General features: G+C 33.8%; 1 protein-coding gene across 1 annotated transcript in view; it reads right to left on the bottom strand.

Moving 5' to 3' along the window:
- The window catches only part of LOC123539417 (zinc finger protein 585A-like), a 40,244-nt gene extending 28,041 nt beyond the window's left edge, over positions 1-12,203 (bottom strand). The window contains exons 1-2 of the mRNA XM_053529853.1: positions 11,852-12,203; positions 5,648-6,727 (exon numbers count right to left, since the gene is read on the bottom strand). Of these exons, the coding sequence (XP_053385828.1) occupies positions 5,648-6,727; positions 11,852-11,890 (1,119 nt within the window). The 5' untranslated portion in view covers positions 11,891-12,203. The remainder of the gene's footprint in view (positions 1-5,647; positions 6,728-11,851) is intronic.
- Between the last annotated feature and the right edge of the window lie 4,700 nt (positions 12,204-16,903).

The raw sequence follows: 16,903 nt of genomic DNA, 5'->3' as shown, positions 1-16,903 counted from the left end.
AGTAGTCTGTCCTTTGTGGAAACTGAATAAAATATTAGCACAGCCTTATTTTTTTTTTTATTCTTGATGTAAAGACCTATGTGGTCTTACGCAGTAAGCGTTGCCTTTGCCGCAAACTATTTTCAGATTTGCGTGTATGCGTGAACGTACGTGTCAGCAATCTCCGTCATACTACGCTTTTTCAAATGAAATGAATTGCATTATTCCAGTTGTTTTCGGGCAGCTCAGTCGACCTTTTTTGAAACCAGGTAAACACAAATTGATTAAATGGGCACAGATGTTTCCGCTAAGAAATCACGTGCCGGTCTCGCGCTCAAATCTCCCCGGTCACCGCGGAATCTCGTCCTATCTACGAGAGATTACGGCTACTCCTCAAACGTTTAATCCCGCCTATAACTATAAACAGCCACATAATCGTGTAAGCAGTAAGACAAACTTTATCCTCAAATTCCTTTTAAAAGTGTTAAAATCTTATAATCAAATAGAGCCCATGAAACTTCAAACGATAGAAGCTATATAACTTTAATTTTAAATCATTTGTGCGCGCCTTTTCATCTTTACATCGGACGTAATAGACCCTTAATATATTGCTCAGTTTTTATTACGGATAATACGGACCCTGTGAACAAAAATATTTACACTTTGAAGGATAAATGTTTGTCGATTGTTTACGAAATCTTTGATCATCAACAAAATCTTTCCTATCTCTATTAACGGAGCTTTTTTCGTCTCTTTTCATTTATGTTGGCAAATTATTTATAACGATAAAAAGCATTTGAAATGCTCTAAGATCTTTTTAGTTAGAGAAATATGTTTAAGTGTTCATGAAAAAAAAGGAGATACCGATTTAATAACAACAAAAATGTTATTATGCCTTAACGACGGTTGTGTTGTTTGATGACAAAGGAAGGGTGGGGCAGATTTTCGCATGTGCTACTGTAATGCAAGTCTGGCTAGCGACTAGATAATCTTTTTTTTTTAAACAATTCCCGTATATATTCTGACTTCATCAGTCTTGGCTCTGAGAAAAGGGACATAATTGCACAAAATTTCAATAGCCTCAGGAGTTATCTCCTATGACTGATCACAGGCTGCTGTAATGCCTCAGATCAAAGAAGCAAATATGTACGTGTATATCAAATATGAAAAAAAAGTCACGTATCAATAGTATTCAAACTGACTTTTTAGTGCGTGTGCTGCTGTAATGCTAGTCTGGCTACCGACTGGATAATCTTTTTTTTTTTAATAATTCTCTTATATATTCTTACTTCATCAGTCTTGGCTCTGAGATAAAAGGGACATAATTATACCTTATGAGCTATCTCATGTGACTGATCACAGACTACTGTAATGCCTCAGATCAAAGAAGCAAATATGTACTTGTATATCAAATATGAAAAAAATCACGTATCAATAGTATTCAAACCGACCTCTCATCAGAATTCTATGTAAGTAAAATTTAAATTCCTTTAAATTATTCAACAGTTCATTTTAGTGCGGGGCTAACGCTTTAGAAAGCTACTAGTATCCTGCATATTTTAAGACTACACGTGTGTTTTATCTAGAACTCACAAAATAACTTTATTCAATACTTCTTTATGAAAATCCGTTTTTAAGCAAAAAAGAAAACAAAAATCGGCGACATGTATTTTAATCCGCATTTTTAGACTGAATATTAAACATTCAACTGTATTTAAATTTTAAACATTAAACTCGACCTCTTGTAGAGCTTTATTGCCTTTTTTGTTATAGCAGAAGCATACGCATAGATTAATGCCAACTATTTTCTCAGTACAGAAACCACCTTCACATGAAATAAATAATAAAGCGATTCGCGATTCGGCATACTAACTAGTTAATATACTCGCTCGGTCTTCAATTCCTAATGCGTTTTTCATACAGTAAAACATTATGTAGCTGTACTATGTATAATATATAAAAAAAAACATTCCGAAATTGAATTAATTGATATTCATTTATGATTTTCAGATACTTAATAGTGTTTCTATTTTAAAAACCAACATTATGATGTCCTTCTGGGGGCGATACATCATGTCATCTATTTCATCTTAATGATTTTAAGTCCTAATATAATAGGGTTATTACAATAGTAGTTTGATCTGGAATGCTGTATTCGGTTCGGGTGGAGTTTGCCAGATCGAATCACACGAGTCGCGCAAGCGCCGAGTATGATCCAACCTGGCAAAACCCGCGAGAGCCGAATACAAAACCCCAGATCTAGCTACTGTTATAATGACCCTTTTATTATACTATAGGACATGTATATCACCATCTTTTTGTTTGTTGATTACCATCCACTACCTTAAGACGTATTTAACACAGTTCTCATCTTTGTCTGAGACACGAAATTGCCCGATACATGAAGAATACTTATTAGTGTTTGATATGATCATGTCAAAGCAACAGTCGGTCAGCTGTTATAATGGAATATGGGCAAAATACACAGTGCACTGGGTCATTTTATTTGGGGTAACGGAATACATCGACGACTTCATTTTAAAAGAAAATACAAAAAATACAGTCATCATCAATTTAAAAATTCGAGTTAAGATATTCATATAAAGTTGAGTTAACAGCGCATGCGTCCTTAACATACTATTTATCATTAATTTCTTCAAATGTATATATGCCTGCCTGTAGGAAACTGGTATTCATTACCCTTGTGGATCCGCTGATAATTGATGGGTGCGGATCCGCGGATATTAAAAATATATTTATACACTGGTCAAAATAGATCACTAAACTGTTTCTGTCCATATGGAAGAGTATTTTAGTTCCTGCGTCTTCACCCGCAGAAATTTTTCAAACGTGTTTATACCGGAAGTAGGAAATCTCATGACGGTTCGAGGTGTCGTCTGAATAATTGCCATACATTAACTGCACGAGACAGTAGAACCGGTGCTTTTTCTAAAATATGATTAAGTCGTGTGCTTGACTTAGAAAAAAATGCCACCTTCAGACTTCCGTATTACGGAATTGCAGTAAGGAAAATTATAATTTATTCAGTTAGTGAGTAAGCCGTTGTAATGGCAAAAACTAGATAATATTATGCCGAAATGATAACAAAAAGACAAAAAATAACCAGCATTGCAACATTTAATACTCAATATATTGCTGATATATTTTAACTGCAAGTAAAATAAACATTTTTTTGTTGGCTTTGCCTCCGAGCACTTATTTCGTATAACTGATAAACGTTAAGTATTCTTGAGAAATAATTACCCAAGATCTAAGAACACCGCCTGAAGTATTACAAGATACTATCTTGTTTAGTTGGGCTTTTATTTCTTTTCAACCGTAAAAACCTTAAAATTAGAATATTTTGTAGTAGCTGTAGTAGATACTGGCAATTAAATGAAATAGCAAACCAAGAAACGAAGCCGCTTAATACACATTCTGTGGTTGTCGATTATGATGGTATGAAACAAACTCAAATTTCAAGAGTTTTCAAATGAGCCGCACCATGAGAAAACCAACATAGTGGCTTTGCGACCAGGATGGATCCAGACCAGGATCCATGTTGTTCGCTTTCAAGGCCTATAGCAATCAGAGAAACTGTTAGCGAACAGCATGGATCTTGACCGGAATGCGCGCAGATGCGCAGGCTGGTCTGGATCCATGCTGGTCGCAAAGCAACTATGTTGGTTTTCTCACGGTGCGGCTCAAAAATTTCTTCCTGTAGAAAAAATATTAGCTTAGATATTAAGGTATCCGATCCACAAATCGGTACATTTTGATACCTGGCGGCCCCATGTTTTGAGTAGCATTTGAAAGAGTTGTGTCTGCTGAACAATAATTAGTGAATAAGATGACCATAAATAATATACAAGAATCAGACCATCAATATCATGCAAGAATCATTTTAGTCATGTTTTTTATGTTACTACGAATTAATGAATGTTACACTGTAGTGACTGGATTTCTGTTGTTGATGTAAAAAATGAATATCACTGAAAACTAAAGAAAGTAAAAAAAAATCAAAGGCCTGAATGGCCTGAGTCGGCTAATGATTGATGTACTGACAGTATAGTCTACCAGTTTCAGTTTGTTTTTAGGTTTTTTTCTTAAAATTTCATAACACAGCTCGATATTTACCCAAAATATTATATCCGGATACGATTACACTTTTCTCCAGTTTGAACAATATATTTTACAAATTGTGATGATACGAAGACATTTAGCAGCAATTGGCAGTATCTGACATTGAAGTTTACGGTTAAATTACCTCTAATTTAAATCTTTTCATAAAAACGTTGTTTCGTTTCGTGAAAGCAGCCAAACATAGACGATCTACTTTCGATTTCAAAAACTACAAGAAAATACAATTTAATGTTTCGCCGATTTGTTTATTTCTCGAAAAATAAGAATTAAAATCATTTTTAATATCAGTAGTAACTAAACAAACCAGTAAGAGCTTCTTCTTCCGATAATTTATCCGTTTACTGACTGCAAAATTCAACCCACGCAAAGTTTATAGAAATCATACGATGCGTGTTTACGTTCAATGTGGGAGAATTAAGGCTGACCGATATGTTACCTAACGCATCCAGACGATTCAGATTTTGTTTTTAAAAAAGCATTGTGTGCGTTTCTGTAATTTTATATACGTTTTTATACGCTTAGAAATTATTAGACATGCGTATTTGCATTATTTCTATACGTAATTTACGCTAATACGCATCTTATCTGGAGCCCTGTGGAACTATTTTTTTGTCTTTCGCTGGATGTTACCCAAGCTTTGTAAGCCTGCGCAATTCTTAAAATGCACATTTATGCTTAATGAGTTACATTCGAGTATTGCACAATTACAAGTCATAAATATGACAGATTACATCGTATATTGGTCATAGCAAAGGGAATTGACACAACTTAACTTCATTCATGCAGTGAACTGTTTGAAGTTTGAGAAATCTAATGGAACTACATCCCTTCAATGTGTTATTTGGTCCATTTAGAGAATCGTTGGATAGCAAGGACTCGTCAAAAGGCTTTCAGCCTTTAGCCGACTCAAAAAATCAGTAGCATATTTTTGTCATGTAATATATATTTTCTTTTTCAGCAGACAATACACTTTCAAATGATACCAAAATTATATGATCTTACCAGTCATCAATATTTTGATATATTTTGATAGCACTGTCATACAGAACTTGCTTATTTAGGGACCGGATGCCTTAATATTTCTAGTCTGGTACCGCGATGTGAAACAAAAATCTAGTGGTGTGTAACCCACAACTGGACACTAAGAACATGAAAAGGGGAAGAGGTTTTCATTGCAAATAATTTTAATTTCAGTAACCAGTATCTTTTAATTTAATCATTGACATTATGCATATCACATGTTTTACTCTCTTTAGAATTAAGAACAGCACTTCTAACAGTTTTGATACAACAGTTTATAACAATTTCAATTTAACAACATGCTAGAATCTAAACTCTAGGTATGTCTACTGCACTAGTATAATGTACCAACCGTATGAAAATAATTTTAGTATTGTATTAAAACATACTGTACAGTAACTAATCCTGGAGTAAGTTGAACAAAAAGAATCACAGAAATAATTTACAAGTTCTTGGGGCATTTGTTAAAATCAATTTAGCACTATGAACTACACTGTTATCATACATCGGAAACATCCGAATCGTCGAATTCTACGTCAATATCCGATTCTTCATCGTCACTTTCCGTATTTGTCCGTGGCACAGGGCTTACGTTTTCGGTATTTTCCGTATCTGAATCTCCTTCCTGTTTTGTTTTTTGACGTTTTGTTTCATGCGTTTTAGCGTGCTTGCTAAGATGGTCACTGCGCATGAACCTTTTACCACAAGTTTGACAAGCAAACCGTTTTTCGCCTGTGTGCGTTCGCAGATGGCGCTGTAATTCGTCTGAGCGCGTGAAGCTTTTACCACAAAACAACCAGTTGCATACAAACGGTCGTTCACCAGAATGCCAACGAAGATGAGCTTTCAGGTGACTTGTTTTCCCATAGACCTTTTCACATCCAGGAAAATGACACACATGCACTTTCTTTTTCGAAGGATCTGAGTTCGTTGGATTTTGGCAATTTGGGCATCTGCATCGCCGACAACGCCGAGCAGGCGTGATCGGTTTTATATTTTGTAGAAAAGATGCCAAATGAGCCTGATATTGTCTATCAGTTGCACTTCCGTGACTGAATAAAAGTGGATGTGGCACTGGATATTTAACTTCCGTTTGTTTTGCAACGCTCCACCACTGCGTTTCCGCTTCTGCCGCGGGTGGCGGTGATACTTGTTTCGGTACCATTGGCGACACCATTGGCGACGGTGACTGTAACGGCGAAGGAACTGGGTGGGGTAATGTCGCTGCACTAATTTGTGGCGGAAGAAAATGTCGTCCAGTGGCTATCATCGTCTGCTGCATAAGACGTGACTGGTGGTATTCGTAAGAAAATTGGCTCGTCTGCGGCATTTGAAGTTCACGTGGTACTTCCGGTGACATAACTTTAAATTCTTCCCGGGATGTGAACTGCATCTGCATGGTGGGAAAATGGTTCCCGGGCATCATCGGCGCCTCCGGAATTCCAAGAGTGTTTCTCCTTGGAACGTTTGGGTCCCAGCCTGGGTAGGGTAGCGTAGGCGCAGGCTTGTGAATTTGTCGCTGACACTGCACCGGAAATTGATGCATCGGCTGCTGAAGAGGCGCTGCCAAACCAAAGTTTGGCTGCTGAAATAGAAAAAAAACAAGATGCATTATACCATTCTCTGGAAAAAAATTAATAAAGCTAAAACAAACTTCCAAATATAGATGCTTCTGTCTCTGTTCAAATAACATTCCAAATGTGGCCGAATTTGCAAAAGATTTCAAAACGAATTACTTCGCATATGCATTTGTTTTGACTCCCAGAACGCAGAGCTGATAGTATTAGAAATATGCAGCTAAAAAGGAAGGTTAAAACAGTATATTTGTAAAACTATCGCGCAAATGACAACAATCAGAAGTACATATTGTTTGTATTTTATTCATTTCATGAAACTAAATAACGATTTATGAATGAAATACATTTCCATTTGACTGATTATTAAAGGACGAAATGAAGTCTCCGGTTAATTGAAGTTGACAAGTAACTTATTATGAAAATCACTTATTTTATCATATTACCCGCCCTATTGCCACGGGGTCAAAGTGTCTCGCGAACATTAGTATTTTTTTTTTCACATTTTGACAAGACGGCGTATGAATTACATTATGACTGTCGTAATTAGCCTTACGTTGATGCGGGTAATTACCTATACAAATGAGATGTATCTCACGAATTTTGATATTTATTTGCTGGGTTTTACGTTTTATTGGTAATCACTGCGAAATTAGTTTCTAAATTATTTCTTGCTTAACAAATTGTAGTGTGTTCTTAATAGTTAATGCGCAAAATGGAATATTGTTAACTATTGTGTAGCAAGTACACAAATAAAATAGTAGCTTTTATAAAAATCTAGTTTGAAGAATTACGGCTTAGTACACTTTTTCTTTCTTTATTATGTAATACTTTTACTATACGCACATTCCTTTAAATTGCAGCCCACGTTAAAATAATAATTTATTCATCGATATTTATTACAGTTTTTGTTGCTTTGAAAATATAACACTATGATCGTGTTTGTTTCTTATTATTTTATGCATTTTCTGTACACATTCTAAGATGGTATAAAGTTAATAAATCATTCATTATTTGTAATGTGGCGGCCGTTATCACGTAAAGCGATCAAGAAATAATTATATTAAGCTTAAATGTGTTTTTTGGCTGAGTAATAAAGTTAAATGAGTACAAACATATTTAAATAATAAATCAAGAACCGCTAGGCAATATGAAGATGTGTTTGCATTTCATCCGATTTCAAAAGCCAAGAAAATATGTAATGATACCAATCTATAGCTTTTAAAACTTGTATAAAAAAATCTTCCTTCCACGTTTGTGTACCTTTTAACATACAATATGTAGAGAAATACGTAATTTAACGGTAGCACAAGTTCCTTTTGTATGAATTAACCCTTTTTTGTAAAACGTAATACATTTCTTTGAAGACTATTTGACCTTTAGACAAAACAGAGTTTTTTTTCATTCCTCATATTCAATAATGTAATTAGATACCCATTCGTACGGTTCCTTTTATTTACAATATAGCAACCCATTTTCAGCTATCAAAATTTCAGTAAAAATGAGGAATATTATATCTAAAGGGCAGAAAACCATTCATTTTAAGTTAGTCAGGAATTTGTCTTTTGCCGACGTTCGCAAGATATATAAAAAGAATACTATAGAAAAAAAGAACGAACATTTTACCATTTTCGGATATTTAAAAAAAAAATTGGGGTTTTTTTACAAAATGGTTTCCACAGCCTTAAAATCTATGCCCACCTCCCCTATGTTAAGTTGTTAGGCAAATACCTGTCTAAATACTTCGCAAATATTTATTGTATAATACCAGAGTTTAAACATCTTAAGCACCCCATTATTCCCCCGTCGTCATTTCTTTCTGCCTTCTTTTTTTTGAAAATTACTATTAACATTCCTGCATCAATTCCAACTCATCGGTCAAAAAACATCAGCATCCCTACGGACAAACCAAATGACCAGGTTAATTGTTGCAAAAAATATAAGAGTGGTAATTACTCAAATGTCGGCGAACATCAAAGTGACTTCAAAGAGACCGCCCCGGTACATACCTGGGGTAAAAGGAAATAAATCTTCTTTCACACTTTTGAAGTTTTAATCCGTATTTAATACAGAAATGGGCCGAATAAAAGGCGGAGATGTATAACAAGCTTAGGGCCTAACGATTTATAATATCATTAAGTGTAGCGAACACTTTTAGTCTTATCTTGAAATAATTTAATATGTCCTTTTCTAGCAATTTATGATATAATGAAGACAAAAATTCAAGTCATCAATGTCTGGTGCGGACAACGTCTGGAGAGTACGAAAATGTTCAAAGTAATATAAAACACCGATATATGCGCTCCTATAAACTCAAAGAATTCTGAAAATAATGTTAACATTTAACTTTTGGTAACAAGCTTTTTGTATCATTATTCTATGCCACCCCTACTGAATATATATTGTCCAACACGTTTGAAATGAAATACAAATTGTATGGTATTTGATATTTTGCTCGATTCAACAAACATAGGCTGTTACAGGAAGCTCTAACATGATCCACGACTTGATGAAATACTTGTGTCATTTTTCAATCCTTACGCTCTGAAAGATTATCGGTCTTGACAAAAAATGTATAATATATAGCAATAAAAGTAAGATACTTCGTATTTTCAAAACAAGTAAGTTTTAGGTTTCCAGCTTTATAGTTTGAATAAGCATATCTTTCGGTATGTTAAAAGAGATGAAAAAAAACTGTACTAGTATTTACAATACAATATTTAAACAGCTCTTAGAATTGGAAATTGTAATTCGAAATGAATCAATGGAAACATTTGAGCCGCACCATGAGAAAACCAACATAGTGCATTTGCGACCAGCATGAATCCAGACCAGCCTGCGCATCCGCACAGTCTAGTCAGGATCCATGCTGTTCGCTTTCAAACTCGCAGTTAGAGAAACCGTTAGCGAACAGCATGGGTCCTGACCAGACTACGCGGATGCGCAGGCTGGTCTGGATCCATGCTGGTTGCAAATGTACTATGTTGGTTTTCTCATGGTGCGGCTCATTTGTACTCGTTTTGAAAATGTCGTTTCGACCGACGAACGTAACAAGTTTATTATTTGATTGAGATGAAGAAATGATAAAACAAGATGAAAGGGAACCCCCATCTTAAATTGTCACTTTCACTGTAAATAAATCAACAAAAAATCTTAAAGTAATATTAACACACATCAATCATTTTAATCAAAGAATTTTTTGACATATGAATTACTTTAAACACTGATTTTTATTCCGATTTCATTTTTTTTCCACATAGATACATCATTTTTTTTCCAAAAAGTCACTTAAATTCATGAGAGGAAAAAATATATTTTCTGAATAAAATTGAATTAATTTTTGAATCATTACTTTATATTGATTTGTTTTAGCTTGACTGTGACGAAAACTTCCAAGCCTTTTTTGGCCATCCTGAAATTCCAGTAATATTCCATATAAGGTTTGGTCCTGACCCAAAGAGGTTCGCGACCACGACTTCCAAGTTGCGCCGGCACCTTAATCAGATCACCGCTCCAATTACATTACTTTTTTTAGTTGTCTGTCATAGTTGTGTACATCTTCTTCACTGGTAAACCATTCTGTGTTAATAATTGCTTGTTACTCAATTACTTGAAATTTAAAGTTCTTGTTGAAATTACGTTCAACAGTTTCAAAGTTTACATTGACAGGTGGAGTAGTTGAAATGCACCCCTGAGCAGCTAGAACATAATTGTTTAATTTGTTCCTTTTATGGACACTTATTCTTACGATCATCAGTGTTTGTATGCATTTTCTAAAATCAGTTTAAGTAAAAAAACCTTTTTCTTCTCTCGTATTATTTCGTTTAAACTGTAAACCAAATAATATGAGAAAAGAAAAAGTCTCTCATATTATTTACTATATGAATGAAAGAGGACAGGTGTACGAATATCCTCCAGATCCGCATTATACATCAATAACTAATGAAAAATAAATAATAATAAATGTGTAAGCAAATGTAAAGTAAATTGTAGAAATTGACAGTGATCTGAAGAGAATCAGTGACATGACACATCGTGTTCGTTTTCATTTAAAGTATTTCAGATTCTTGTGCTTATGAAACGGATGCAAATTTTATTTTTTAATCACTTTTGTACATATTAAATTGGTTAAACTAAAGTATTCTTTGTGGTTTATTAAGCATATTTATCATTGGTTATTTTTCGTACTTGCCATTTAATCATTATTTTCCTTGCTACATTCTTCACTTAACATTATGCTGTCAAGTGTTTTGTAATATCATGCAACATTTCATTTTATCTTCAATGTCGAATAAGAATTTCGAACGATATTTGTTTATGATACGGAAATTTACTATTATGATGTTCTAACAAAATCTTTCTCACTGTTCATCAGTTGATTTAAAGACACTCTTAAAATCTGTATAGAATGTATTTCGATTAACACCAAAACCAGAATAAACACTTATCCCATCTTATCTTTAATGTTACTTATTAATATCCTTGCTGCCGAAATTGTTTTCCAACAGAAGTAAACAAATTAAACTTAAATGCCCATATTAAAAGCTATAAATCTTGGTTAATGTGCCAAATATATGAACTGCTGTAAATCTTAGTTATCCGGCTACCCTTTGCATTTATTCGGAATTTTCAATACTAATACAATATCAACACTAATGTGAAATAATGAAAATAGGATTCTCAAAGGAAACATTAAGTACAATACTGGTGTCATACAGGCTACATATTACATAATATTCCGTTCTTTGTCGTAATTTCAGTATATCTTAAATGTCAGACATAATGGAAACATAGCAAATGACATTTTTCTATAAAAATGTTTTATAGTTTTAAAGAATACGGACATTATCATTACCCCTGTCCCAAGGACAATCCCTACGCCCCTCTGACCAAGGCGGTCTTAAGGATGCAGAATTACTTTACTGCAAAAAAAACCCCAAAAAAACCCTAAGATTTTGTTGTAATACATGGTCTATAAGATTTATAACTATTTGATCTGTAAGTTAACTTTTTCTGTAAGCATCTAAAGGATCAATCTTATTTTAATAAAATAACAGCGTTTTATTTATTTTAATACTAATATGATTTTTAGAGCCATTAATGTACAACTGAATGCAATGAAAATATATACGTACCATAAACACATGTTGCGGAGGTTGTAGAACTGACGTCATCTTTCATATAATTATAAATCTTTCCCAGTATTGCTTTCCATAAAATAATCCCACAGTTCTTGTTATTCTGTCCTGTCTTTTTTCTTTTTTTCCCCTTTAAACTCTCTTAATCTCCACCTTTTTCTGAATGTTTCAATACGTTAACAGCAGCGCTTTTTAAAAATAAAATTAGTTTCACTAATAGTTTGAATTTTCTTCTCATAAATACACAATCTTCGTAATTTTCGTTTTCTCTACTCTTAATTGTAATAAATAAGTAATTTACACATCACCACCCGACTGTTTTCAACGTTTATATACTCAGTAGCTTTTCTATTACCTTTTACCTCACTATTTCTCTTTGAAGTTCCCGCCCACCAATCAAAATCGCGATAACGAGCCTTTGATGTCTGCCGCTAACCAATTGAGCTCAATAGAGATTTGTTGTTAAAAGGAAATTAAGATCTTTTCGCGATGTGCTTAAAGAGATATTTTAAGGTTAAGTGTTGAAAAATATAATAAGGCTTATTATGAGGAGTTATTTAGCTTGTCAAAGGGGAGGGATCGGGTAAAGTACCTTTCTGGGAGACCGCGATCTAAACCCACAGGGGCTTGTGATTTTATCTGATTTTCTAGATATTGATATGGCCGATCGGTATTGTTTTAAATAATCAAGGGAAACCCATATTTCATAATAAAATTTTAATCAGAATAAATCTTTCTTATAATGAAAAAGTGATTTTAAAGATGAAAGAGTCTACATTTGCGTTCGTGCGTGCGTGCACGTGCGCGTGTGTGTGCAATCAAACATACGATTGGTACGTATTCCGGGAAAATTAAAAATCCTGACAAAAACAAACGACATTTTATGATTAAAATTGTGTTTAAAATTTAAAAATCTAACAATGATGGATTGACTTTTCGCGACTTTTTATATCGTCAAATATGAGACGGACATCTCTTCAGAGATGGTCGAACTATGACTGACCACCGGTCACGTATAAGTATTACCAAAGAGTAAATAAGAGAGCGAGATGGCATGATAAACTCGACATTAAATTGCAAGAGGTACTTTTTTTTGTTTTCTTTTTTTTTTTGTATTTTCGACAACATTTCTCTCATCAGTGTGTATATTTCACACTTCTAGAATTCAAAACAAATTTCATCTGGTAACTTTTTCGGTGGCATCACCACCATCAGAGTTATGTTTAGCGATTTGACATGTACTACTAAGGGATCCAGAACGTTTCTTTTGCACCGTGACAGTAGAGATCATTACGAGACCTGAAAATTTCTTTCATAAATTTCATTTTTTTAAGATAGATTTAATAACGACGCGACAATTTTATTTATGCGCTGAGAATATCTCACCACCAAGTACTATATTAACCCCAACGTGCTTTTTATGAAATAGATTGCAGGACGAACATCTTTTTAAATTCTATCTCATATACTCTCATTTTTATACGATAAAATGCTCGCCTCTTTATATTGACAAATCCAGAATTGAGCCGCGCCATGTAAAAACCAGCATAGTGCGTTTGCGACCAGCATGGATCTAGACCAGCTTGCGCATCCGCGCAGTCTGGTCAGGATCCATGCTGTTTGCTAACAGTTTCTCTAATTGCAGCAGGCTTTGAAAGCGAACAGCATGGATTCTGACTAGACTGCGCAGATGCACAGGCTGGTCTGGATCCATGCTGGTCGCAAAACCACTATCATAATGTTGGTTTTCTCATGGCCCTGCTCAGTTAATGATTCATAGATTTGTTATTTATCTTTTAAAGGAAATATAAGAAACCAACAAATATCTCTGGAAAAAGAAGCGTTCGTTTATTAAATGTTTACATGTGGCCTCCATAAAACATCACTGCTGAGGATACAGAAATTTGTTTATTGTCAGTTGTATTAAAGGTGGTCGTTGTGGAGAGGTTCGATTGCTTACTCGTAGACTGATGCCTTTGTATGGAGGTAGTGGCTCTTCAGGGCTGCCGTTAACAGAAGTTGAAATATAATCATGATATAAAATCATTATTGCGAAGATAAAATATTTCCATTGGCCCCTGTGGGTCGAAACATACGTTTGATCGTTTGAGCGTGTTTACCTGTCGCATTAATTGGATTTATACATCAAACGGGCTGATTCCTCTGATACTAGAATGTGATTGGTGCACTCCGCCGGACATTACACGACAGATATCCGATTTCTGCGGTCCCCTTTTTGAGATGGACGACTGATAAATAGCTATGGTTGTCAAGTTAAAGCCGTATTTGGGGATTTACTTGTTTATATCTGACAGATATTTAAAGAGATAGCTGTCTTTCCTAATTGTCCATTACGTAAGTAGTGAAAGGAAGGCCGAGATAGGTGAGATAATGTGTGATAGGACCCGCCCAGTAGCCGTTTGATGTAAGCATGCGACAACTGACTGTAAAATAAAAGCGACTTAATTCACATGAAAGTAAATTTGAAATTAAATTATCGTTACATATGAAAATAGCTGAAGACCTCATTATTTAAATTATATATCTATGAAATATATGAAAACACACATCTGCGCCAAATGGATTTAATCAAGATGGAAACAAATTGAAATTACCTTAAATGGGAAGATGCTATAATGGATATGTCATCATTATGAAGATGGTATGAAAATAAACACACCTGTTACACAAAATAAAGTAATTATCTATTTTTGAAAGGATACAGCTTTTTATCAAATGCAGTTTACATATATAGTTTTTTTTTTCAATTCAAAAATTAAAATTGGATTATTAAGACCTTCAACTTTATGTATTTTTTCTATGTATCTATTTTAAAACAGATAAATAGTATATACTTTTCTTTTTGGCTAAACATTCCAAAATTATAAAAATGGTATGAAATAAAAAGGGTTGAAATTTCTCATAAGAAGAAACAAAATAAAAAAAAAGATTGTTTATATTTGCGTAAGCAAAAACAATTTACTGTCTTAAGAAATTTACAAATATTATTCTTAATTATTTGATCATCAACCCCAAATGTGAAAATGATTCAGTATAATGATAGTAGCAAAACTTTAGCGACTAAAAATATTTTTTCCCGGTGGGATTTGTGTAACATAGCTGCTGCCAGGGTGGATCTTGGTAGTGTAAAATAAAAGAATCCTCAAATTCAATAATCTCCATCCGGTCCTTGCATTTGTTTGGTGTAAAGTTTGTGTTTAACGTACTTATGGTCACCGCAGGAAACCTGTATGGGCGGCTTCTCCAGAAAACTGTTTGCAATTTTAGTCGGAGAACAATGTAAATTAAGTTACAGAAGAATAGCGAAAGATTACAGGAATGGTCGTGTTGACCTTGCCATATTGTAGATACAATGTATGTTACTGCATGACTTCTTGTATTATATAAATCGTCTATCCATATGATCAGTCTATATTCAACACATGTTTACTAAGCTTATAAATAAAGAATAAATAAAAATGAAACCTTGAAAATAAATTTCTGATGTCAGATATAGTAAAATACTATTTAGAAAACATTTTGACCATTGCGCGGCAAGTCAATCAAAAGGTGTATTTTATCTATCATCTGTTTTCTGATATTTAAATTGAGCTATTGATAAATTAAGTGTCCGTTATTTTTTTTGAACCTCAAGTCGTGTGGGCTTTTCGGGATGTGTGTGTGTGTTTTTTTCCGAACAATATTCGTTAAATTATGTCCATTTTGAACATTGCTAAAAGTTAGTGTTGTTGAAACTTTTTAAATACATACCGTAGTCACAATGTGTAACGGAACATTAAATTTTGGGTCAAAACCATGACCGTTATAATTGATTGATACGCTTAGAGCTTTATTTGATATATATGTATAATCTACCTGTGTAAAGTTTTGTGTAATGGTCTTGGTTGATAGATATTAACCTGTGTTTTTGTTTGCACGTTGTAAATTAGTGCTTATTATAAAAAGTAGGCACATAGTGTAACATATTTGAGTCTGAGTGATATCAAGACTAGTTTTGTTTGTACGTGGTAAAATATTTTCATTTTAGGTGTATACGCATAATTACCTGTATTTTTTTTTTTTTTTTTTTGCTATACGTTCGAAAATACTGCATATTATAAACAGTATGCAGAAGTATGCACATAGTGTAACATATTTGAGTCTGAGTGAAATCAAGACTCGTTTTGTTTGTACGTAGTAAAATATTTTCATTGAAGGTGTAGACACATATTTACCTGTTTTCGCTATACGTTGTAAAGTACTGCATACCATAAACAGTATGCACACATTTATTAAAGTCTAAGTGATATCATGACTCATTTTGTTTGCACGTCGTAAAATATTTTTCATTTTAGGTGTTCAGGCAGAGTAACGTACTCGTAACTAGTTCTCATCAAGACTACTTTTCTAGAATATTTTTTTGAAAAAAATTATACCTTATTGTCACGAAGTCAATGCGTCTATTTGTTGATGGAGTTCTTTATACGATCGTTTTCACATGTTTGTCCATTTTGAAGTATTGGCCAGTTCTTGCTTAATTGTAAATGCTGACTGTTTACTGCTTTGTTGTTTTATAAAATCAATAGATATACAGCACTAGTGCATGAGTGCTTTAGCATAAACGTTATTTGGCTTTGAACCTTTCGGTCAGTCATCTACATCTAATACTAAGAGACGCCTGTCTATAGTTTTATAAATTACAATATCTAATTAGTCATATCATTGAAATGTTTAGCTGACATATAAAACTATAATATATAAATCTTATCGTTTTTAAACCAAGATCGCGCTAGGTATATTTGTATATACTGATATTCTGTCTAGTACAACTGAGCCTCAATTCACAATAATATTAACAATATTTTGATCCATTTCGAAATTTTTATCGGTTTTTGAAGCCTTTGCCATTTAAAAATTATTTACGCATGGTGTTCAATATGTATATACTACTTGTGTACAGTTTTGTATGAAAAGTTTTGTTTGCTCGCTGTAAATAGTTCTTATTACAGAATTTACAATCACAATAAGACGTCTATGCGATATCGAAAC

This window comes from Mercenaria mercenaria, chromosome 18, assembly GCF_021730395.1.
Source record: "Mercenaria mercenaria strain notata chromosome 18, MADL_Memer_1, whole genome shotgun sequence".
Classification (NCBI taxonomy): domain Eukaryota; kingdom Metazoa; phylum Mollusca; class Bivalvia; order Venerida; family Veneridae; genus Mercenaria; species Mercenaria mercenaria.
This window is presented reverse-complemented; position numbering and strand designations above follow the sequence as displayed.